We start from the raw sequence: 24,435 nt of genomic DNA, 5'->3' as shown, positions 1-24,435 counted from the left end.
CTGATGTAACTTGCAGCATGTTGCAAGTCCCATCGGGCGTTAAGCACATATGTGCATTAGTGCTTCCCCGGATCAGGGCCCCAGTGACCACCCAATGGGGAGCCTAAGGAATTGTCCCAGGACAGTCGCCTGCAGATCTCCAGCGCTGTCTGCCGACCCCCTGTCTCCTTGTCAGTGTTGTCAACCCCAGGCGTTCCAAAATCACGCCAGCCCCGCCAGCAAAACCATGAGAATAGCGGGAAAAAAAACACGGTTTGGCAGGCTTTCTGAGCCTCCCTTCCACGCTCTTCTCCACAGCCAGTAGGGCGAGGCCCTGCGGGGGGTGGGGGTGAGGGGGTGGGTTTGTAATTGGAAGTGGAAATTCTCACAGAGAAGCTGAGGGTTTAAGAGACCCTCCCCGTCCCCAAACATTGCAAGAGTTCATAGACACTACGACCCGAAAGACCCATCCTATGATCAGCTAGGCAGCCCTCCGGCAGAGCCATACCCAGTTATTTCTGAATCAAACCCACGGCTTCGCTTTTTGCTCTAGTGTATCTGTTGGAAAGGGATCTACCTGCTAGGCACTGCTGCCCAGCACGGTTTCCTTGTACTCACTGTCTGTAGCAACCTGTTGTCTCTGCCCTTATGCTGAGATTGGAAGTTCTTGGAGGCAGGGACCGGCGCTTTGTTCTGTCTTTGTACCGTATCTAGCACATTGTACCTGATATCCTAGTTCATGATGAGAGCTGCTAGGTGCCACCATAATATACCTAATAATATACAGGGCCCAGCACAAAGGGGATGGGCTCCTAGGCGCTACCGTAATACAACTAATAACCCAGCGGCAACCCTGCTTCTTTTTACAAGAGATTTCTCCGAATGCAGAGGGACCCTGTGGATAAAGACCGGGCAACACAAGAAAGAAATCAGATGAGGATTTTAAAAGTCAGATTTTTGTTTTTGTTTTTAATATTTCATCAACTTTACAGGGTTACAATTGTCTTAAATATTCTGAAGTTTAAATACAATCTGTATAATAATGTTATTATAAAATGTAAACTTTCAGTGTTTTTATTTTATTTTATTTAATAATCACAAAGTTTTAATACCTGAATGTCTGCAAAACTGAAATATTTCACTGCGGGATTCCCAGGACAGGCAGCCTGAGGCCCGCCGTTATCAGAGGTAGAATGTGGTTTTTATTCTTTTTTTTGTGGTTTTTTTTTTTTTTTTTTACCTGAGTTAAGCTATGCGTGCTGTATAACTGCATCTGCAGCGGTGTTCATTCCTTTTGCCTTTCAAACCCCAGAGAAACTGGGTTTTTTCAATCGATATGCAAAAAGGAAAAAAAGCCGAATGTAATATGCTTCCCCCCCCAAAAAATCAAAAAAACCCAACCAAAAAATTGGTGGGGGGGTGGTGGTGAGGAGAGGAATAAAACAGGGACTGTACAAATGCAAAACCTACTAAAAATCTAACCCACCCCCCCCCCCGCCCCAGCACAAAAGCCAGTGACAAAGAGTTCTCTGGGGGGCCATCCCGCAGGATTTCTCTTTGAAGGTAGTCAGGCAGGCCCTAAAACAGCACGTTCTAGTCCTAGCGGCAAGCGCTCCATGGCATCCTCCTAGCCAGACCTTCAGAATGGAGCAGGTGGGCTCAGCAGAACTCTGGGCTAGTGGGGATTTGGGGGCCAGAGTTAAGGGGATGGGGGTGGGGAATGGCTCTTGGGCTGTCCAGTGTTTGGCACGCGGAGGTGCCCTGTGGCTTGTCTGCACCTCCAGCCCCTGCATCCACCCCCCCGGATGTGTGGCCTGCTCAGGGGCTGCTGGTAGAAGCCGTGGCAGCCCAGAGAGTTGCGTTCCCACCGGCGAGGTACTGTGGGAGGCGAGCCCTTGCCACACGCTAGCTGTCCCCGGTGTGGAACTTGAGGGTCCTCCTTGGGCACACACCCATGCAGCCCCGAGGCAGCAGGCCCACAAAGATGCACGCAGCCCCTTCTGAAGTCAAGTATCTCAGTCATGCTCGGGTCCAGGTTTCCTTGCAGCCACGGTGCAAGCAGCCACACGGGCTCCCGCAGCGAGAACAGGGCAGACACAAGCTGGAAGCTATGCTAGCGAAGCGGGCCAGCACTGGGGAGAAACCCAGGTCACCCACCCGCCGTGCCGGGCAACTTTAAGGCAAGTTTCTCCTGGATGAAAAATCAGGGCTAAGAAATCACACCTCACCCCCCCCCCCACCAAAACCCCCAAACAACTGGAACTTAAAATAAATGACACAGCAAGCAAATCCTGCCCTGCCCCTTCTCCCTCCCTCCCATACCCAGTACAATCAGTTCCAGACAGCAGGTCTTTTTCCCCTGAGTTACAATCCTGCTCTTGCTCCGAGAGCCCAGATTGCATAAGAAACACGTTTTACCCTGAAGGTAGGTTGGTTGGTTTTGCTTTATACGCACATTCAAAACACACACGAGATATAGAATTTGATATAGAATTTCTCCCACCCCCAACCCACCCCACTTCCTAAGGCTCCTTATACAAGGCGAGCAAAGCATTCGTTCTGAGAGAGGATACGTTTCCAGGCCAGGCTCAGAGCCAAGTATCAATGGCCTGACTGGCTAGGGCGTTTAGAGAACAGAGACGCCACCTCACTGGTCCTATACCCAACGCGGGTTGAGAACAGCCACAGATCCCTCGGCGACAAAGTCAGATGTATGGTCTGTGCCCATGAGACTTCTCTAGCTACAGCTTTTGGCACTGAGGAGGTGGGAGAGGGGAAAAGCCTTTGTTTTATCTAGCTATCGAGAGAGGGATTCGGGATCTTTGATCTCGCCTGAGTTGCATACAGAACGAAGGCTATGGGTGAGCAGGGTTGCTGGTACCAGCATGCAGGGTCAATTCCACAGCAGGAGCGTAAAGAGCGAACTGCCCAGCTGAAACGGGAACTGAACGGAGTCTAGAAATCGGTCCTGTGTGCCAGGCTGCAGGGGCGGCTCTTGGTTTGCTGGAGGCGTCGGACGCCAGCAAACACACATAGCCCCTGATTCAGCCAAGCCCATCAAAGGGCTCTGGCGACTTGGGGAAGACCGAGGCGAGAGCCAGGAAGTGCTGGAAGGTTTTTGCAGGAGGGATGAAGCCCCATGTTACAGTGCCAGGTAGCAGGGAGCAGCCAGCTCCTATCTCTGGGCTGAGCTCCGCTTTTCACTTTAGCTTTGCAGTACACCTTTCAAAGCTGCCCAGGCATGAAAATGGAGCTCGGGGGGGAGCAGCCCAGGGCGGCTTCCAAAGCAAGGACACAGCAAAAGGAAACAGAAGGCGTGTGGGGCTAGCAGGCAGGGAAGGAAAATGGCAATGAGGCAAAGGACCGTAACTTCCTGTGCGTCTGCACAGGACAAAAGGGGAGATGGGGAGCACTCAGAAACGTCTGTTAAAGTGTGTATATATATATATTCACAAGTGACACCAGGCTCCATCCAAAGCCCCCTGAAGTCAGTGGGAGCTGTGCCATTGACTTCAATGGATTTTGGAGCAGGCCCTTTAAGCTTGATGCTCTCCATCCCACAAGGTGTGTCAGAAGCTCCAGCCTCCCTGGAAGTTGAGGGTCCTTTGTGCTTTACAGGCACCCTGCACTTTCGCCCTCCCCTGCTGTGTCACAAAACTGGGCAGTGTCCCTGGTGCATACTCAGGATTCTGGAGGCTGGCTGAGGAAGTCGAGCGAGCCCCCCCCTCTATAAAAACACCCCACTTTCTCCAGGGCAGGAGCTTGTATCGCCAGCGGCCTGCAGCTACAGCTGGTTCTCGCTCACCAAATCCCCTTGCTTCCATATTCTCCCTGCTTGAGCAGCGGCACAGAGAGATGGACGCTAGCCTTGGATTCTCTGCAGGAGCTGTCCCACAGGGCATTAAAAGAGGAGATTGTGCCCACCTGGCTCTTGGCATAGAAGCCACCTGAGGTCTGACTCCTTGCTGTGCTGCCTAAGGAGGAACTGTCATGCCAGGAATCTGGCAGCAGTGCCATGGGGGGAGACAGGGGCAGGGAGTGAGATGCTAATGATCACTGAGTGCATCTACAAGCAACTTAGCAGCAGGCTGAGCAAAGGCACATCAATCTGGCTCGCTCCGAGTCAATGGGAGAGTTGGCTTCAAAGGGTTTGATCCCGGGTGCTCCAGAAGGAGCTACCGCAGCATCATGAACGTAGATATCGGTGAGAGGTTTTTAAAATACAAAGCAGCTGCCAGTTCAAAAGAAAAGAAGCAACGGCCAGGCTGGACGGAACAGAGAGGAGCGGCTTGATGGGGATACCCGTTCCCTGGCCTCTAAGGTCAAAGGGGCAGTTGTGCAGAAAGTCTAAACAAGGGAGTGCATTTCTAGCCAGATTCTCTGGGAGGCCAAGATCCCTTCAGCCACCTGAGAAGCCCGGGCTCCTCCCAGAAAGGTACAACCTCCTCCCAGGATTTCAGCGGCCAGGGAAATAAAGGAGTACCAAGCCAGGCCCTGCTGTTTACTGTGGGGTTCCTGGCATGGGTGCAACCAACAGGCAGTGAGGATGCACCATCTGTGCCCAGGATTGAAAAACAGGTCAACAGCTGGGCAATGAGGCCCCATGGCTGGGCAAGCAGGGGTGTAATGGAGCAGATCCAGGCCTGTTTAGTTGGGAACGGGGAACCGCCAGCATTCCCCTCTGGCTGGCTCAGCTGGGTCAGCACTCCACTTAGCGGAACAGAGCTCGCAACTCACAAAGATGCTTTCCCACCACGCCGGAGCAGCTGCTTTTCTTCTGCAGCATGCACTGGAGACCAATGACAGCCGTGGCATAAGCAAATGCCAAGTCCACCGAAATCAACAGAGGCTGCATCCACTTATACCAGGGCTCAACATGACCCTGTGCATCACGGGTATGTACCCTGCAAAGCTGATACATGCACAGCCGTGGTCACATTTCCCCAGGGAAAAGAGAGGAACCCACTCTCAAGAGTAAGGCTGGTAAAGAGGACAAATCTCCACTCCACTTCAGATGGTGCCCTCTCTCTCTCTGCGTGACAAAGTTGATTAACGCTTGGACCAGAAAGCTAGGGAGACAGCTTTTAACATATAACAGGATTAAGTGCAGCCTCTTTCTGCACCACGTTTAAGCAGCTTCAGGGGTCCTCCCTCCCCAGGTAGACAGGGTATAGTTAAAGCAGCATAACCCTGCTAGTGTGGATGCAGTTACACAGGTATAAAGGTGCTCTTGCTGTAGAAGGGAAACAACTTCTGGGATAAGTCACCTTTATATGGCTTTACTGTAGCCCACTAGGAACTGTACCAGTAGAACTATAGCGGTAAAAAGTCACACTCCTTACTTCCATAATTATATTGGTACAAACCGATCTGGCCTAGGGAACGTGTTACGGCTTTAACATTCCCAGCCCCACCCCGAGAGGAAGAATCACTGTATATGACAAAAAACTTAGGTGTCACAACAACCATCCTGCTGTTTCCAGGAGAGGGAGTTCCTGGCTAGATCCCGGCTAGACGAGAGGTGGGTCTGCTGGCACAAATAGCTGGGTTCAGTGACCATTGGTTTCAGGCAGCCACTCAGTGGAGCTTTAAGGGACCGTTTATGAAGGGACACAATCAGCTTGAGATCTTGTCCATTTCAATGAACTGGAGGGTTCTGCACCTGCTCTGCAGTCCCTCTGCCAATTTCCCTGCTTTCACCATCACCCTAAGATCCACCCTGAGGAAGGGAAACTGAGTAGCTAGGGGCTTGACCAAAGTCAGTGGAAACTGAAGTGGGCTTTGACTCAGGCCCCGGAGAGGGGGGAAAACAGTGAAACTGACCACACACGAAGTGCTGTCAGATGCCCAAAGGAAAATAAACTAAAAATAACCTAGGGGGATTTTGTCCGGTCTCTAATCTCCTTCAGGGAGAATCAGATTAGCCGCAGCAATGTCAGGGGAACTTGTTCAGACAGAAATGCGGAGAGCCCATGGTGTCTCTTTAATATTCACGATGGGAGATTAAAAAAAAACCCCAAAAATAATCCCAGTGCACATTCTAAAAACATCACTGCAACAATATGCTTCATGGCAGGGCTCCCACCCTCGTCCGCCTAGCGGCACAGGGAGAACCAAAGGCCTGAGATGTAAAAATCTTGGAGCGTGGGGCCATATTTTCAAATGCTCAACGCCCGCCACCGGGGCTAGAACAGCACGAGAGCTCAGCTTCCATTGGGACACCACCGATGTTTCATTTTCAAGTTAATCAACTTTAGTTTTCACAAAACGCTCACGACCCAACGTGCTGGATTCCTTTGCCAAACTGCCCACTTATTTCAGTGCCGCAAAAGAGCCCTTCTGAAAATACTAGTCCTTACATCTGCCTTTCACCAGCGACACCGTAGGAGACATCAGGAAACAGTCCGTTCCCCCCCCCGTGTGCTACAGCCGACCCAGAGAGATGGGAAGATGGGAGAGATGGGAAGCAGGAATCTCATTGGCTTTTATCTAGTACACCTAATTTTTCTCGTTATTTTCTTCACCTGTCCAAAAAAAAAAAAAAGAAAGAAAGGAAGAAAAAGAAACCTACGAAGAACCAGTTTGCTGTTTCAGCCCTGAGCAGAGGACGAGGTGCGACAAGTATCTAGACTCTGGCGAAAGAAGCAGGGAGGGCGAGAGGGGGGCATGTGTACAACCCGGATTCCACACTGTAGTCTTGCCTTTAGATCAGCTTCCCTATGCTAGCTCCCTGCTCTGCAGGAAACCATCAGGCTGGTGGCTGCTGGCAATATGCGGGGTCAGGGAGTTGGAGGCAGTCAGAAGGGCTTGTGACTCGAAAAACAGGCTGGGGCGGTTGGGAGCCGGTTTATCAAACGGAAAAGCACAAAAATCAGCAGGGAAAGACGATGTTTAAAAAATCCAGAGCGCCCCACCCCCGCTGGTTGCAAGAGAGGCCAAGCTGGGGGGCTTTGGGTCTCCATTCCATTGCTTCGCCCTTTGCGCAGATGTTCACACCGGTGCAAAAGCACTTTCACTTCACGCCCACCCTCTGCGCTGGTGTATGTGACAGCAGCCGAGAATCAGAATCAGGCCCTTTATGGGCAGTGACTATTATGCAGGTAAGGGTGCTCTGGTGCCTTTATGATCCGTCACAGGACAGGGCAGAGGAAACACATGGCGACAGCAGGACACACGCTTAAGGCCCGATCCTGAGAAGTGCAGAGCATGCTCAGCACGCAGCTGCTTCGGTGGGAGTTAACGGCACTCAGCACCTTGCAGGAGATGTCCCAGCTGGGGCTGTTTTAGGCTCATCAGCCCCTTGCTGGACAGATGAATTCTGCAGCAAGCTCTAGATTGTCTCTAAAATGGAGTTTCTCCTCTGGAATAACCCCACCCCCGCACTCACGTCAGGAGCACAGCACACAACACAGAGCTCATTAAATTATGCTCCCTGGACCTAATTACAGGGAGAGACTTGTACTGTAAGCCCCTGGGAACAGGGTTCCCTGGGAGGGGATATGAGGCGGGGTGGGGAAGCAGAGGAGTCATCGATGTTAATTTCCTCCACCAAGAAATTAAAGAAACACACGTGAAAAATACAAAACAGACTGAGCGTAACAGGCCAGCCGGTCCCTGGTGATGACGCCAAGTTGCAGGTAACTGCAGGCAGCCGCAAGCAGGACCCTCTCTCTCCCCCTCTCTGTGATGCAGCACTGGTTGAACCACAGATTCGGTTTAAGCCTGGGATTTTCAAAGAAGCCAAATGGAATTAGGTGCAAGTCAATGGGAGTTGGGAACCTAATTCCCTCACACGTAGGTCCAGATCAGAGGGAATAAAAGAGGGAAAGGGAAAGGGAGGAAAAGACCCAACTGCAGCTGGGCTTGATTGCTGGGGAACCCAGATTCAGGTCCTAGCGACAGGCCAGCTTTGGAGTTTGGATCTGAACCTCCACATTGTTCAGGGCGTTGGATCCAGGCTTTCGGTCCAGGCACCTCCGTGATTTGAATAAACTACAGCCGGGCTTCAGCTTTTCCCATATGCCCACAGCTTTCCCAAAAGCTACAGAGAAGGCCAGAGTCCTGCCCTCTCTCCCACTGACGGTGTACATGCAGGTGGTATGGACACCTACGGACACAGGTGTGCACCCACCCAGACGGATGAGCTTCGAGATCAGGAGGAAGCCCCCGTTCACAACAGTGACCGCAGCTCCCCTTGCCCTCTCCAGCACACGGGATCCTTCAGCACCCTTGGAATGGCAATGGAACAGGTCCACGTGGCCAACAAACCCAGCTCAGTGATTCCAGCCCCTTGCGCTGCCCTGTTAGGAGTCTGGCAGGTCTTGCCCAGGAGAAAGCATGGGAGATCAGTGCCTCTAATTTTCTGGCACACTCCCTCCCCGCAGACAAGCGGCTGCCTGGCCCCTGCCCAGAGTTCAGCAGGCACTTGGGATGAGCTTTCTCCCTGCACTGTGTCTTGGCTCAAAAGCTGTTTCTCAGAGCCCGATTCTGAACAAACCGATTCCCGGCACCACACACTGCAACTCCCCGAGGTCCAACCAGCGCCCATGTGCCGCCACGGATCCACTTCCCACTTCTACAAGCCAATGGGAAAGGAAGTGTTGGCTCTCATCCATATCGGGGCGTGCACACGACGCAGCCAGATGGATGATCACGAAGCTGAGGAGGCTGCTCTAATGGAAGTCCCAGTGATTCCTTTGCCCGGGGCCTCTGGCTTAGGACTCTCCTCTATGCTCTGACTATCTGGGAAGGCGGAGGGTGCTCTAGACTGGGGATGGGAAGAAGAACTCGGGTAGTCTGGCGATGCAAAATCTCTCTGTTTTTTGCCTCCAAAGCCTACCAGCCTGAATCGTACCCTTTGCTGCCCCGCGGGTTATGCCCGAAGAATTCCTGCCAGCCAGGGCAAGTGTGTCATTGCCGCGGGCTACAGGTGTAAAGCAAAGACACCTCCACAGGGACTGCCTTCCCCCCGCTGCGCTCAGCCCCCTCCGCACGGCACTCAACCCGAAACTGTAAAGCGTTTGCTGCAGTCCCCTTAACGCCAGCGGGACGGGCTTTGCTGAAGCAGGACCCGAACCAAGCAGGCTGGCTGGGCAGACAGCTCCGCCTTATGCCCTTGGCTGCACGCTCTGGCCCTGATCCAAAGCACGGCTGTTATGCACCTGCTTAACTGGGAGCAGGTGAGTAATCCCTTCGGCTTCTCTGAGGCTAACGCCTGAAGTCCCAGCAGGCGCGTAAGTGCTTGTCCGGATCAGATCAAGCCCCCAGAGGACCAGGGTCCAACAGCTACTTGTGGAGTGGAGCGGAGAGTCTGAAGGGGTGGCATCGAACCCCTTTACCTCTATCGCTGAAGGAAACGGATCCTAGAAACGCAGACTTTTCCCAGTGAGGCAGCTCTACAAAACCGTCTCCTAATAACTGCAGATCAACTACACACTTCAACCCTAAGAATCTCCAAATGGAGCTTGCTTGGCCCCCGCCCCCCCACCCTGCCCCGCCCCCCATTTCCCCCTGCATACAAACACCTGAGCTCATTCGCTGGGGTCACCCTGGCTCTCTCCCGAACCTTGGGTGTCCCCAGCGTTCGAAAGAAAGTAGCGCGGATCGAACTCGACCAAAGATCGACATCAGACGACCACAAGAAAAAGAGGTTACAAAGTTTTCCAAGTCCTGTTTCCCTGAACGAACACTAATATATATCTCATTTTTGTGAGTTAAGGTTTGATTTTTTTTTTTTTTAGAGAATAAAATAGAAGCTATTTACAAAAAAAAAAAAAAAAAAAGATCCAACTAACCACCTCATAAAATGCCATATAGCTTGAGTGTAGTTCTTAAAATAATAATGAAAAAAGATTTAAAGGACTAAAAATTCCTCCCGCTTTTGCAAATTTTGTTTTTGGTTGAAAGGAAAGGAAAGGAAAGGAAAGGAAAGGAGGGGAGGTTTCATTAAAAACACAAGCCCGTGGGCGTCGGTGCGACTGTGTGTCTGCCTGGAGGTATCCAAAAGAACACAACTTCACACAACAACATTAGAAAACAAACGCACAGTGCAAAGTGGGGTGTCCATGAGGTAAAAAGAGTTCTGGGGGCGGGGAACGGTGCATCACCTCCAAAGCTACCGGGTAATGACTGGCTCAGAGTCCAGGCTGCTTTTAATGAAACCCCCTGGATTAAAGCTTTTCTCCTTGCAAAACTTTCTCCAGTCCTCTCGGGAGGAGGGGGAAATGGGGCTTCCTCCCCCCACCCCCCGGGGAAGCCAGATGCAAGCTCGGGTTTTGGCCCCAGCTGTGACAGAAGCTCCACGTGTGGGTGGGTTTGGGGTTTTTTTTGTCTTTTGGTGAGATGAGGCGCTGCCGTTTGGGGTGGGGGGTGGGGGTGGGGAGTTAAGGCGAAGACGAGTTATTGGAGGTAGAGGTTGGAGGGGCCGACAAACCAGCCGGGGCAGCCTGGGAGACGCCGCTGCTGCCCCCCACGCCGCTGCTGCTGCTCCGGCTGCTGCTGTTTCCTTTGCTGTAGGCGGAGGAAGGGAGCGAGGAGGACGAGGGGCCGGGGGTCTGTGCGAACAGCACACCTGGGGGAGAGACAAGAGGGAGAGGCTCGTGGGGGACTGCTCCTAACTCCAGCGGGAACCGAGCTGTGAAGCGGGGAGAACGCTCCTTCCTTTCTCCCCGCCCCTGCTGGGACAATGGCGCCCTGATACATAGGAACCGTCAGCCCGGATCAAAGCAGTGATCCATCCGGCCCAGCATCCGTCTCGGTCAACGGTCAGCGGCTTCAGAGGAAGGGGCAAGAAACGCTGCAAGAAGCAGCTAAGTTTCATTGGAGAGGAGTGATCTAGTGCTTAGGGCCCTGGCCTATGAGCCCACAGCTCTATTCCTAGCTAGTTACAGGGCCTCCGTTTCCCCTCGCAACCATGTCTACCTAGACTGTAAGCTCTTCAGGGCAGGGACCAGCTCTCGCTAGGTGTCTACATACTACCACAGTGGTGCCGATTCGTGAAAATAACTTGCAAGCGTCTTTGTCCCTAGAGGAAAGAGTTTGGAAGCACATTGTCTACGGGCAGCGAGACACGGAGAGGCAAGTCACTACCTCCCGAACGCCAGGACCGAAAGCCTGCAAAGGGAGAGGAGCATCCGGCACGGATCTATCTCCCCCGGAAAGGCTGGGAAGGGACTGCAGAATAGGAACCGTGAGACCAGAGCCTGGGCTCTGAGCAGACAGCCTGCTCTGGGTTTGTACAGCACCCAGCACGGTGGGCCCCTTCGGTGCTACTGGGGTGACACGTTAACACGCTCACCAGGGAGATCCAGCAGCCCCGTGCGTTGCTGTGTCAGACTCTTTGGGCCAGCAGGGAGCTGGGGAGTGGGTAAGCAAGAGGCAGAGACGGAGACCTGGCCGCGTTCCCCTTACCCGTATAGACGATGCCGTTGATCTCCACTGACATGCTGATGCTGTTCGTGCCGTTGTTGGACAGGCTCATGCCGGGGTCCTGACGGTTTTCTGCAGCAGGATAAATCAGATGATAAACAAACTGCTCAGTCAAAACAAAGACCGTCCTGACCCGCCAGGCTCACAGAACCCTGCTGACGCCATCCCCAAATCCTTTCCTCTCGGCTATTAACAGGGATGGTAAAAAAATCCCTCTCCATTTACAGATGGCGGATTTAGCGTCCAGGTCTGCCTTTAAATGTTACTGTGTTCCTATCGGACAGGCAGCAGGGACACACGGAAACCAGCGGGTGGGAAAACGGACGCGCAGAACGAAAAGCGAGCCCTACGGACAAGGCTGGTCTAGGGGTCTGGTATCATCAGCAGGAGCAGAAGCAGAGGCCTCCAGCCCTGGGGAATCAAAGCTTTGGTTTTGGTCTTCAGATTTGCTAAAAGTGGGCCCAGCACAGTGCCGGGAAATGCTTTTGGTACAGGGAGCGGGAAGAGGACTGAGAGGAGAGAGGAACCTGGTCAGACATGACACAAAAGAGGCACTTGTTTTTAAACTCTGGCTAGCAAAAGAGCCCTTCCCCTGCTGGGAGATGGGGAAAGGCCTGGCTGAGCGGCCCAAGCATGGGACAGGGAGCTGGGTACAGCTCTTGTAGCTCATGCAGTGGAGGGACAGCATTTAAGAATCAGGTCCCAGGTTCCATCCCCACTGCCGACGACCCGTGCACGGGGGTGGCCTTACTCCAGCAGGCTCGGCGCCCCTAGCCTAACCTCTGGGGAAGATCTGCAGCATGACTGCCTCCCTTTTCTCTCCCTCCAGCCCCAGCGTGACCCACCTGGCGAGCGGGTCCCTTGGCTGTTAATGCGGATGCTCATGGGTAACTGCGCTGTCATGGCCAGGAGGTTCTGCTGGATGGCCCGTTGCATCAGCCTCTGCTGCTCATCTGTCACCAGAGCCATCTTCTTCTCCGGTGGCTCCCCGGACTCCAGCTTCTCTCTCAGCTGCTCCAGGGCTGCGGCCTGAGCAGCCACCGCTGCCTGGGCCGCGGCCGCCTGCACGGCCGCTGCCTGGGCCGCGACCACCGGGTGGCCAGCCAGGGACACAGGGAGTCGGCTGGGCATGGGGATGGGGATCGGCGAGTCCTCTTCTGCAACAGGGAGAGGGCACGGGAGTCCCGTGAGCTCGCGAGGGCTGGTCCAGGCCAGCCTCTTCACGTGCATCAGAAACAAGCTTTATGTGCACCCAGACTTCCCAGCCAGCTCCCTGCTGCAGTACGGGATGGCTCCTTTGTATGGTACTCTCCTTTCACAAGTGTTCTGCATTGATTCACACGGGCATGGCATTGAGGACTAGTGGTTAGCCCAGGGGGCTGGGAATCAAGGCACCTATGTCCCAGCTGCCTTCCTGTACGACCTGGATCGAGTTACTTCCCCACACTCTGCCTCAGTTTCCCCAGTGGTAGACTAGGGATAATCCTGGCCTATTTTATGGTCGGTGAGCAGAGCAATCCCTATGTCTCCGTTAATGGTTATAAATTGCTCTGAGATTCTGACATTAAAGTGACACCATGTAAAGGAGCCAGTGTAGTATCGTGGACTGAGCACAGGTCTGGGAGCCAGGACTCCTGGGTTCTATTCCCAGCTCTTGGAGGAGAGCAGGGTCTAGTAGTTAGAGCGCAGGGGTTGGGGGACTGGCAATCAGGACTTATGGGTTCTAATCCCTTGCTTTGCCATCATTTGCCCATGAGTGCCATAGGAATGTTATTAACTCCCCTCTCCGGAGGGCTCTGAAACCATGGGGTGAAAAGCTCTAGCTAACGGAGCCAGACCCTGAGGCCTTTACTCCCTCCCTCCCCTGCACCTGGCTTCAGCCCGCTGCCCATGGCCCAGCCCCTTCATGCCAAGCAGGGCGCCAGCCAAGCCATTACCTTTCTTTATCTTTTGCCCAGGGCCGATGGGGCCGCCGTTGGTGGCCGCCACCAGCCCCAAGCCAGGCACTTGCAGCTTGGGGGAGGAGAGCAGGCTGGGGGTGCCGCTGGGGGAGTAGGTGAAGAGGGAGCCCCCAAAGCCCTGCCGGCGGCCTTCTCGCCGGTTGCTGTCGATGGCGGCTTGCAGCTCGTTGGGGTTGCTGAGCCCCCGCTTCTCGCACTCGTAGGGGTACAGGTACTTCATGTATCTGCCAGAGGAAACACCTGCTCAGCCCGCGGCACCAGGCACCCTCCCAGCCCGCCCACCGAGGAGGCAGCTCCCACAGGCCAGCAGCTAACACGGGCGCCTGTCGGTATCGATCCAGAGGCGCCTTTTCCCCAGAGCCGTGCCGCCTCCATGCCCCGAGGATCTTGCCTTCAAGAAAAAGGGATTTCTGTAGCCCCAACCCCTCCCCAGCTGGGCACTGGAAACAGGAGGTTTGGAAACACTGATGCTCTGTCCTGCATCAGCCAAACCAGGACTCCTTAAGAGGGGCTTGTCTAGATCAGCCTCTGGCTACAGACATCCCTTTCTCCATCCGGGGTGGGGAAGAGAGAACGGATCTCACAGGAAGCAGAGCAATCCCAGAAACGGGGAGGGAGCCCAGCATCCCACACGATCAGCCCCACGATGGGCCGTGGCTGAGTGCCACCCCTTCAACACACAGTAGCTGTTCCCCCCCCAGCCACCTCCAGCCCTTGCTGGACTAAGGAGCCGTGGCTGGGATCTCCCCTCGTTGTGGGAATCTGGGATCGAACGCTAGGCCAGCTGGCTGGAAGGGCAGGGCGGCCTCCCACTCCCCCGGATCCCCCGACACTTACTGAGTGCGTAGCGTGAAGGCAGCACTGGTGATGGAGGTGGGCAGGTTGAGGCCTTTGGTGATCTCCCGCCACAGCTTCTTGTTGATCACTTCCACCAGGCCCCCCTTCTCGGTCACCAGCATGTAGAGCATGTAAAGGTCCAGCACTTGCTTGGCCATGATGGGAATTCGGTTGACGGGGGTCCCTGTGGAGTGGGGAAGGTCAGTATGCCGGAGAGAGCTGGGCCGGGGGCAATGAAACGTAGGAGCGAGGCACAACTGGGACTCACAAACCCTGCGCTGCATCCCTAGCTCTCGGACAAGTCACATCCCTGCTTTGTGCCTCAGTTTCCCCCTCCTCCCCCCCCCTTTGCCTTTCTAGCTTTTCAGGGCAGGGACTGTCCCTAACAACATGTATGTATAGTAGCTAGAACAATGGGGCCACGATCTCAGCTGGGGCCTCCGGGATGGACCGTGGGATTACCGTGAGGAAGGAAATGCCTCGTCCTTCAGACAAGATGATCTTTATCCCAAGTGTGCCTGGGAAACATTTTTGAAGAAAATCCTTTTCATAGCAGCATGGAAAGGTCCCCTAAATTCCACTGACCGTTTCATCTGTGCTTCGCACAGGAACAAAACCAGCTCCCTTTCCAGCATGCCTGGCTGACATCCAATTGTGGGTGGGGGAGGGTTTGCATATTTGCATGGTGCTATTTAAACATTTTTTTATTCACAGCCCTGCGCCTGCTCTGCTGGGCTGCGGCCGGTCATGCACACATTTGAAGGAGCCTGGCATATTGGACTGGGCCGATATAGAGACCCCACTGCCTATTTGAAGGGCTAATTTTCTTGGACTTATCTGCCGCCCTGCCCTGGTCAGGGACAGCTCTTAGAAAGCGGTAGGGGGCAGGGAGGTACCACAGAAGCAATTAGGCAGCGGCTAGGAAAAGGATGTGATGGAGAGAGAAACCCAACCCTCCCCGCCCAGGATACTCTGGCCGTTTTCCACTGCTCTGTCTTTGCATTAGCGTCAGATGCACGTCACTCTCCCCAGATCCTCGCCCTAAGACGTCAGCAGCTCCTCTGCACATCCAGTGCAGGGAGAGGAGCTTAAGGACACCGGCTCGGTCGTGTCCAGCAGGTGGCGCTAGCAACCAAAGCCCAGCAATGGGGCTTTTAAGAGGACGAGGGCATTACTCAGAGAGCGGAAGAGACAGACGCCACCATCCCAGAGCACGAGACACCAAACTGTTGTGCAACAGACAGGAAGGTCCCGTCTACTCTGCTGAGCTGGATTTAAAAACCCTCAAGGGATCACAGCTGACACCCCGCTCTGAGCAGGGCTGGAGGTGGCCAATGGGCCAATACCTTCAAATCTGCGGTCACACTCCAAGGTGGAGACTTGGGGCTAACCAGGCTTGAGCCCCAAACTTTCCCCGAGAGTCTCACTCTCCTGAACAGGGCTACAGAGGGTCCCCCACCTTCCCAGCCCCCAGTGCCCTGAGAGGCCGAAAACTGCAGGAGAGTCAGTTTCATTCCTGATAAAGATCCTGGGATCAGGGTGAGTCCAAGGATACTTTAAGGACGTGTCTATTATAAAAACTGGATGCAGACCATTATAGGGAATAGATTAGGATATCTCACTGTTCTCTTGTGCTCTCCCCACCCCAGCTTCATCCATTTCTTTCTTCTAAGTAGATTGTAAATTCTTTTGAGAGGGGCTGGCGCTTTGTGGTGTGTTTGTACAGCGCCTAGCGCAATGCAGCTCTGGACTAGGACTGCAGCTTCTGGGTACTACGGTTATACTAATAATAATGTGTCTGGTGAGCCTCACAACATAGAAGGGAGGGCCCTGCCATAGAGCTGACTGTCTAAGAAGGTCGTTTTTACATTTGGTCGTTTTCCTTTCAAAAACAATGTTCAATGAAAAACAGCCCTAAAAAGTCTCGGGGGAGCCCCCTCCCTCCAGAAAATGTGAACAAGATTTTTCACCAAATTTTCATTCGGTTTGGAATGTTCCAGGTTTCCACAATTTGTTTTTAGCTTTTAAAGCCAAACCTGTGTCGTTTTGTCAATGTGTCCCTTCCCCAGGCTTTCTCCTCTCCCATTTGTCACTGGAAAGCAGGAGGGGGGAAGAAAAGGGGGGAAGGAAGGGTTTGAAGTTTGCATTTTTTAGTGGAAAACTGAAACATTTCCACTGAGGGGAAAAAAACCAACCTCTGCCCCCCCTAAAAAAGTAAAAGTTTTCTGTAAACCCCCTTGGCTCCCCAGTTTCCTACGATGCAGAGCAAAGAGTGTCTGATCCAAAGCCAATGGGAACCTTTCCAGTGAATCCAGTGGACTTCAGATCAGGCCCGTGGGGTTTGCCTTCCGAGGGCTTAGAAAAGGCAGGTCGGCGCTAGGTTTCCCCCCACACCTGCCCTGGGAGATCCAGGCCAGCGGGACCCTGAGCGGTCACCATGCAGCAGGATGTGTGTGCACATGTAACGAGATGGGCAAGGCGGTCTCAGTCATATGATATGAGAAATCAGGTAAGCAGTACAAGGGCTTCCCCTAGAGAGTGCAGTCCCCACTCTGCAGCCCACCTCAGCCCAATGCCTCCTTCCGACACCATGGAGGTGCAGTGAGCTCAATCTGGATCAGACTCACATGGTCGCAAGCCAGTGCTTACAGTGGGGTCTCTGCAGACCCCACATCATTAGTGTATCAATGGCAGCTGGGGCCCTAGGGCTGGATGGGCCTCCGAGACCGACTTCCCCCCCTCGCCCCATAGGGCTACGCAAAGGGGGAGGGGGGGGCTGAGTGCCAACATTGCATGCAAGTCTCTGCCCATCAAGCTTACAGTCCGCAATGGATGGACCACGTGGTTCCAACATTATGGGTTGAAGCTGCCCCAGCCCCTGTGCAGCCAGAGGTCCCTGCCCTCAGCAAAAGGCCTGGGGGGGATGACTCTAGGACCCCATGCAAGGGATCCCCAACCTCTGCATGCCACTGAACCTAGCTCCCTGGCGCCTGGCTGTATCCCGGCTCATCGCAAGGGAGGGAAGGAGAATGGGGACCTGATCCAAAGCCCACGGAAGTCAGGGGGGGAAAGCTGCCCGTGACATTACTGGGGTTTGGATTATGTCCTTGGGATGTGGCTAACCTGGGCCAACCAGCGACTCCCGATCCCAAGGAGGTGGCACTGTTATCCCGCGGCTGCAGCAGCAGCTGGGTGGGAGCGCGGCTGCTGCCTTATGGTGCACGGGCACCAGGGAGAGGATCCCGCCCCAGCCCAGCCCTCTGTCTCTCCATGCACTAAGTCCAGCTCCTCACAGCTTGGCATGATGGGTGGAATCCAGCCCAGCGCAAGCAGGGCTGGGCCTTCGTGCGCCAAAGGGCATCCTGGCACTAGACGCTGGTCTTACGTCGTCCAGTCGGGCCGGCAGCCGAGCCAGCTGTGCTAGAGACTAAACGTCTGCGGTGGCTGGTCCCGGACTGGCACAAGCTGCCCCAGGAACAACGGCCCATCCCAAACCTCCCCACCTTCTACGCCAAGCGCCAGGCGTGTTATCTGTGACCAGCCGTCGCGACCATCGACACAGAGCAACGCGTGTATTAAAAAAACCCCCCGAAACGACCAACTTCACTGCCCACGCGTCACAGCCACTATGGGAGGGGTGTCAGTTGCATGCACGACTGGAAGGCGCTCGGACATTAGGGTGAAGAGCCCGGTCTAAGAATCGAACTTCAGGTGGTCCCTGGATTGAACTAGCCAATTCTGAAGGGGCATGCTACGAACACAGGGGCAGGCCCCCATCGGAAGCTGGAAAAAAACAATCCACTGAGCAATTGTGAACAGATATTTATCAAAGAAAAAAAACCACCACCACAATGACAGCCAAACAACACACACTCTCTCTCTCTCTCTCTCTCTCTCTCGGTTTGTGGATAAATTTCCCCACCCATAGAACAATCGTGGGCAATAAGTCACGTGACCAGCTTTAATGCTACACTTAGCAAACACCTAGTTCCAGCCAGTATCATTCTGAACCTCCCATCTTAGCGCAGAGCTGGGGCCGAGACTGGAAGGGGGGGACTGGAGGGGGGAGCACGGACACAGGATGTTTATACAAAGAGACAGAGGGACCACATATATTCAGGGAGGGGGCTGGGCTATAATACATCCATTCATCAATAGCTGCCTGAAGAATCATGCCAATGATTCAATCAGACAAGCCGGGGTGGGGGAGTGGGGGTCTTGACCTCTGGTTTATTGTAGAGGGGAAGGGTGCAAAGGGTGGGGGAGGGAGGGAGGTGGCAAAGTCTGAAGTTGGAGGAAGCCAATGAGGATGTCTCCTCTCCCACCTCTTCCGTTATTGATTTATTGCCTTTTTAAAACCAGGAAACAAAATCCCCACCCTGTGGTGATGCTGCTAATTTATGGCCGCTACCCGGAAGAAGGGAAACAGGCCGGGGGGGGGGGGGGTGTTGTTAAACCACAGCTACTGAAATGGTGCCGATCACGGTTGAGCCCTTGTTCAGTTGTAGCCGTTGTCAGCAACAGAGATTATTTATACGGCGGTAGCACCGTGAGGCCGTAAGAGATCGGGGTCCCATCACTGACCAAGAGCAGAGCACGGGGCAGTCCCTGCCCCAAAGAGCTTGCAGTCTAGACAGACAAGATCGAACAGGCTCATCCTCCTCATTTTGCAGACGGGGAAGGAAGATTACGTGACTTGCTCAAGGTCACACAGGGAGACTCTGGCAGAGCTGGAAATGAAGTCTGGATCTCCTGAGACTTAGCTCAGTGTTTTAACCTTACGGGTCAGATTTTCAAAAGAACATGCCATGTTCGTTTAAAAATCTGGTCACTTATTCTGGCCCTAACCAGGAGCCGAGGGCTTCTGGGGTGCGTTTACCCGGCCAAAACAGACCCGTGGCAGCGAGTCTCAGAGCCTGGGTGAACTGACTTGGACACGCGGGGCTAAAAATAGCAGCGTAGATGTTCAGGGTGTGGCTGGAGCTCAGGCTCTGAAACCTGATGACTGGGGAGGGTCTCAGAGGACCCCAGGCTATTCTGAACCCTCATGAACAGCAGCCAGCCTGCAGCCCAAGTCCCTAGCTCCCATGGCCCCACCCTCACACCTGTCATAGCCCTGCCCCTACTTGGGCGAGGCAGCAGGTCTCAGCGCAAGGCTGAATGGGACAGTTCCCACCTCTTGGTTCAGGCTGTCTGCAGACTCAGGCAGACATCCCTGGGTCAGATACACTCAGGTGCCATTTTCAACTCTTAAGATTGCTAGCAATGTTAAGGCTGGCTGGCTGGCGCTCACGTGGCTCAGGGTCGAACTGATCCCCATACGTGGGGCTGGGAAGGAATTTTCCCCAGGTCAAACTGGCAATGACCTTGAGGATTTTCCACCTTCCTCTGCAGCGTGGGGAGTGTGGGTCACTTGCTGGAATTATCGGGGTACATCTCACTTAACTGCTTCCCTGCCATTACAGGGGCCTCGGGCACCATGAACACCCTATCCTCTGCCTGTAGCACCTCACAGTCTAGTCTCCTGGGGGCTGTAATATTTTGCCCTAATTCCCATTGCTCGGTCTGTGGGCAGGTGCTGGCGGCCGGTGCTACACAAGAGGTCAGACTAGATGATCTGGTGGGTGCCTTGAAGGCTGAGATTTTGGACCTCATCACGTGCTTCCGGGAGCCCGGGCCCTAGGCAAGGGCCTGTGGTCCCTACACTTGAATCCGGCCCTGTCCATTCGCTGCTCATGCCTGCCACAGGGACTGCACCAGAGCAGAAAGAGTTCACCTAAGCAGTCGCAGACCGACAAGGAAAAGGGGCTCGGCCTGAAATGTCTCCCTCATCTTCTCACCGCAGTCCTGAGCCCCCCTGCCCTCGCTTTGATCCCCGGGCGGATAACCCGGAAGAGGCCCCTGCCACTGGAGTTGACGGTCAACACCTGTTTGCTGGGAGCAGCTTATGGCGGCTGTCTGCCATTGATCAGCCCCAGCCATGCTTGTCCTACGCGTTGCATGAAGCACAATTGTTATTTGCTGACCGTGCACAAGCAATGCTGTGTTGAGACTGCTGGCACCTCCACGAGGCTAAACATATTTCCCGGGGACCTGGGTGTAATTTCTGAGCAGGGCAAGGCCCAGTGTGGGCAGACCCAAGCGGGTCAAACACAAAGGTCTCGCGTTGAGTCTCTATCTTGTCATTCACAGCTGCAGCCTTGCTAGGCAATTCCAAGAGGCGTGAATTTACTCTGCAGGCTCAGTGCTCATGCTCAGACCAGCCATCTGCCCTCCAGGATAACCCCTGCCGCATAAATTCAGCCTGCCCACCGGCTGTTCATCACCTCGCATTGTTCTCCACTATATTCTGCCGACACATCTGCACCGTCTGCTTTCAGCACCCTCCTCACGGCGGTTTCGGCAGGCAGCGCGGTTGAGTGGTGAGGGCACGGGGCTGGGAGTCAGGACTGCTGAGTTCTGTTCCTGGCTTGGCTGAGGCCTGTGGGTGACCCTCTGGAAAGTCACAGCCACTCTGTGCCTCCGTTTCCCCCCCGGTCCCTCTGGAAAACGTGCTCTTTCAGGAGCTTTGACAGTCACCGATGAAGAGCGTTACATCAAGTATTAATTACTATAGAATGAAATCAGACCCTGTCCTCCTAACTGACGCTTGGTCAGATGGACAAGCCCTGTTGTTTAGAGGCCACCTATGCTCCCAAAAAGCTTTCCCTCGGACGCTCAAGGCTGCATCCTCGTTCTCTGTGGGAAATTAGCTTCCGAGAACAGCTTTCCAAGGTTCCTGCGCACAGTAACAACATCCTCCACGAATTCCAGCCACTTGGCTCCGGAGGGGACCTTTCCTGCCTTGGAAGCATGTTGATTTCAGCCCCACGTTCGCCGGGGCTCCTCCCTTCCCTCCCCCAGTCGAGGAGAGCCCACACCTTGCCGACCACATTGTTTGTGTAAGTGCCAGGGGCTGGGAGAGGACCCAGAGGATGGAATGAGTAAACTCGGGAAAGCGCCTGGCCGATTCTTTCCCCCTCCCCGTTTCCTAGAGGCTGCCTGCTTGACAAAAGGCCCCACGCAAGCAGCACCACCATCTGCTTTCCTTGGGAACCTGAGCCCTCCACCGAGGCAAACAGCCACCCCCTCGGCCACTGTAAACACAGCTGCAGACTCATTTTTGCATCTCTGAATCGGCTGGCTGGAAATCTCCTCCCTGACCCATTGCTGCTTGTGAGATGGGGACCGGGTTCTCGCACCCAACGTGCCTCGGTCCTGCAACCATCCCTCGGCTTCTCGCACCCAACGTGCCTCGGCTTCTCGCACCCAACGTGCCTCGGTCCTGCAACCATCCCTCTCAAGGGGGAAGGTTTGAAACCAGCTGGGATCAACATTCCCTCACCCCCGCATTACCCGAGCACCTACGAGTCCCAGTCTGCTGTACAAAGACGGACCAAGAGGACAGCCCCTGACCCCAAAACCTTACACGCTCGAGTTCTACTTCAGGCCCCCATGAGCTGGTCTATTGTTTTCCACCCCCACTTGCCCTAGCTTATCCCCGCAAGATATTATCCCAAACCCAGGGGCACTTGTGAGTTCCTGGCTATCCTTACACTGCATGCTACAGCCAGGCAGCACGTCACAGTGACACCCAGGGTAGAATTCAGATCCTCATGCTCCAGCGGCACAGGCTGGGCTAAAGGAGACTCTCTGTAACCTGCGAGCAGCTTGGGGCCTAAGACACACACACTAACAGTTCAGATTCCATCCAGTAGAGGCCAGCGGCGCATACTAACGTGCGTTACTTCAGTGCAAGTCACCAGCCCCTCAGCACTGAGTCACATGCACCGACGGGGACGTTCTCATGATGTGTCTCGGAGCTTGTACACACAGGCCTCTCCTTATGTGCCACAAGACATCCTGCTCGGCTTTCCCATCCCACACAGGATGGGCCGGTGCACTGTTTTCACCGTGAAGCCTTCCCTTGATCCCCCTCCCCTTCCCCATATGATCCTTGCTGATCCTCTCTCCTGCACCAGCAGCAGTTCTATGTTGACACAAACGTCTTGGAAGGCCCTCACAACCCCAAACCCAGAAATATTGGCTTCAGGTCCTGAGGAAAACTAGATTTTCTTCCCACAAGGCTGCACCCTAAAGCTCTGCTCTGTGTTCTGGCTTGGATGTGTGGGGAAGTTACTCTAGGGCCAGTTTCGCCCCCCAAGGCTTGTTCTGCAGTGTAGATGGGGCTCAAGGGTGCTTATGCTCATGTATGGTCACTGCTTGTTTTGGTGTAGGATAGAAGCAACCCCACTGGTTTCTATGGGGGCCCGATCCTCAGCTAGTATATACTGGTCAGGTCAGCAGAACGCAGCTAATTTATACGGGCTGAGGATCTTGTCCTTACAGCTTAAGTGAGTCTTCAGTGACACAGATGCCTTGCAGTAGCCTCACTGAATGGGCATGTCTTTCGCCCCTGTGCAGAGATCTACTCTGCTGAAGCAGAGCCAAATTTGGACCACATTTAGGGTTTGGCAAAAACTAAAACTGCTGGGGTTGTGGTGCTGTGAAGTTTTACGGTCTGCAGAAAGGTTCCCACGATTTTTTTTTTTTACCCCAAAATGAAAGGCCAGCGGAAGCAGGGTTAACAAGCCAACCGCTGCAGGGCCAGGCTCCCGCAAAAGGAGCCAGGAGAAGAAAGCCACTCAAACCTGATAAGCAAAGTGAAACTGGCATGTCTATTTCCACTGTCCACGTGAAGAAATGCAGGAAGTGAACAAACCAACCAGCATAAATGGCGAAAATGAGCTAGAATGGCTCAAACTCTGTCAGATTTAATCATCCAAGGTGTTTTTGTATCAAAGAAAGGAATTAAATATATATATATATTCTTAACTTGACAGTGCCCTTTAATGTCACAGGCCTAGATATTGTAAAAGTGACGAGCAGTTTGGGGTGCCTGACTTGAGACACCTTCAATGGACCGGATTTTCAGAGAGTGGCCAGTTTAGCACTTCTGAAAAAGGAGGCACGAAAAAATCTCTAGTCACTTTTGAGAATAATTGGCCCGGATTTTTCGTCCACTCCACAGCGTTTGCCACCAAGTCGCTTTGCTGTGTTGACTCAGTTCATTGCTATTGCTCAGTGTGAAGGCACCAGCTCCCTGCTTGCAAGCCAAGGGCAAGTTTGAAAAGCACATCAATGCTCTGAAGGAGCGGCTGGAAATTGTGGATTCTACCCATGGAGCAAAGTTGCAAGGGAGGAAAAGGGATTTTAGCAGGCACTTATCAACCCTGGTAGCAAAGTTTCTGATGCAGCATCACATCCACTCAAAAATATTAAGAGATGCACAGCGGGATAGATGGGCAGAAGAGACAATGGAAGCAAATTGCTGCTCAGTGACCAGATGAAGGATGCTGCATCCGTGCATGGCAGGCAAGGGTCTCTGTTACTACGGGGTGGGAAATAAGGAAACAAACCCCATTTAAGAAGGGAGAGGCGCTTGCCCAGAAGCAGTGATGGCAGACTATCAAACTGCAATGCACAGTCGTAAGCAGGGCTTTGATAAAACGAGACCCAAAGGATGAAAAGTCAAGAAAGCAAAGCCACTCGAGCAAGGGGCCGAATCCTGCTCCACTGAAAGTCAGTCAGTGGGGACAGAGGTGCCACCCATTTCAATGCAGCAGGATTGATCCCCATGCGCGGAGTGGTTCACGTTAAACATTAGGCCGGTGACAGCTTTCTCCTTGAGGCAAGAATATTAAGCAAGAAAATAAAACTTGGGGCTCATCGAGCTCTGAATCTCACCTGAGGTGGCGAGGGACCACACACGCGCATTAGTGCAAGCTTGCCAGGACAATACAGCAGGGCTCACCTCGCTTCTGCATAAAGCTGAAGAGGTCGTCCAGGAATTCTTTCCTCTTGGGATCGCCATCCAGCTCGTACAACTGTGCACAGAGAAGGAAGAGAAGAGATCACTCGCAAGGCACCCGGGGTGGGAGAACATGACAAACACCCACACGTCAGAGCGTCCCCCGTAGGGAGGGGCCCAGAGAGCCTGGCTCTGCACTGCCCAGCCCGCCCTGTGTCGGAGGAAGTTAAACACACTGGATGGCACTTGGCCTAGTAGGTAGGAAACACGGCAGATCATCTATTATAAGAGACACATCAGCGCCACTGCTGGGTCAGCTGGTGAGCAGAGGAGGTGGTGAAACGGGGGAGGCTGCACACAGCGGAGTCCTGAAACGCAGCC

The 24,435-nt window shown here is 53.9% G+C and overlaps 1 protein-coding gene across 1 annotated transcript in view; it reads right to left on the bottom strand.

The window, feature by feature from the left end:
• Positions 1 to 9,740: 9,740 nt before the first annotated feature.
• The window catches only part of ARID3A (AT-rich interaction domain 3A), a 91,310-nt gene continuing 76,615 nt past the window's right edge, over positions 9,741 to 24,435 (bottom strand). Inside the window, exons 4-9 of the mRNA XM_073323927.1 lie at positions 24,058 to 24,130; positions 14,205 to 14,388; positions 13,344 to 13,591; positions 12,252 to 12,563; positions 11,389 to 11,478; positions 9,741 to 10,549 (exon numbers count right to left, since the gene is read on the bottom strand). Coding sequence (XP_073180028.1) covers positions 10,362 to 10,549; positions 11,389 to 11,478; positions 12,252 to 12,563; positions 13,344 to 13,591; positions 14,205 to 14,388; positions 24,058 to 24,130 — 1,095 coding nt within the window. The 3' untranslated portion in view covers positions 9,741 to 10,361. The remainder of the gene's footprint in view (positions 10,550 to 11,388; positions 11,479 to 12,251; positions 12,564 to 13,343; positions 13,592 to 14,204; positions 14,389 to 24,057; positions 24,131 to 24,435) is intronic.

The sequence above is a fragment of the Lepidochelys kempii genome, chromosome 25, assembly GCF_965140265.1.
Source record: "Lepidochelys kempii isolate rLepKem1 chromosome 25, rLepKem1.hap2, whole genome shotgun sequence".
NCBI classification, from domain to species: Eukaryota; Metazoa; Chordata; order Testudines; family Cheloniidae; genus Lepidochelys; species Lepidochelys kempii.
This window is presented reverse-complemented; position numbering and strand designations above follow the sequence as displayed.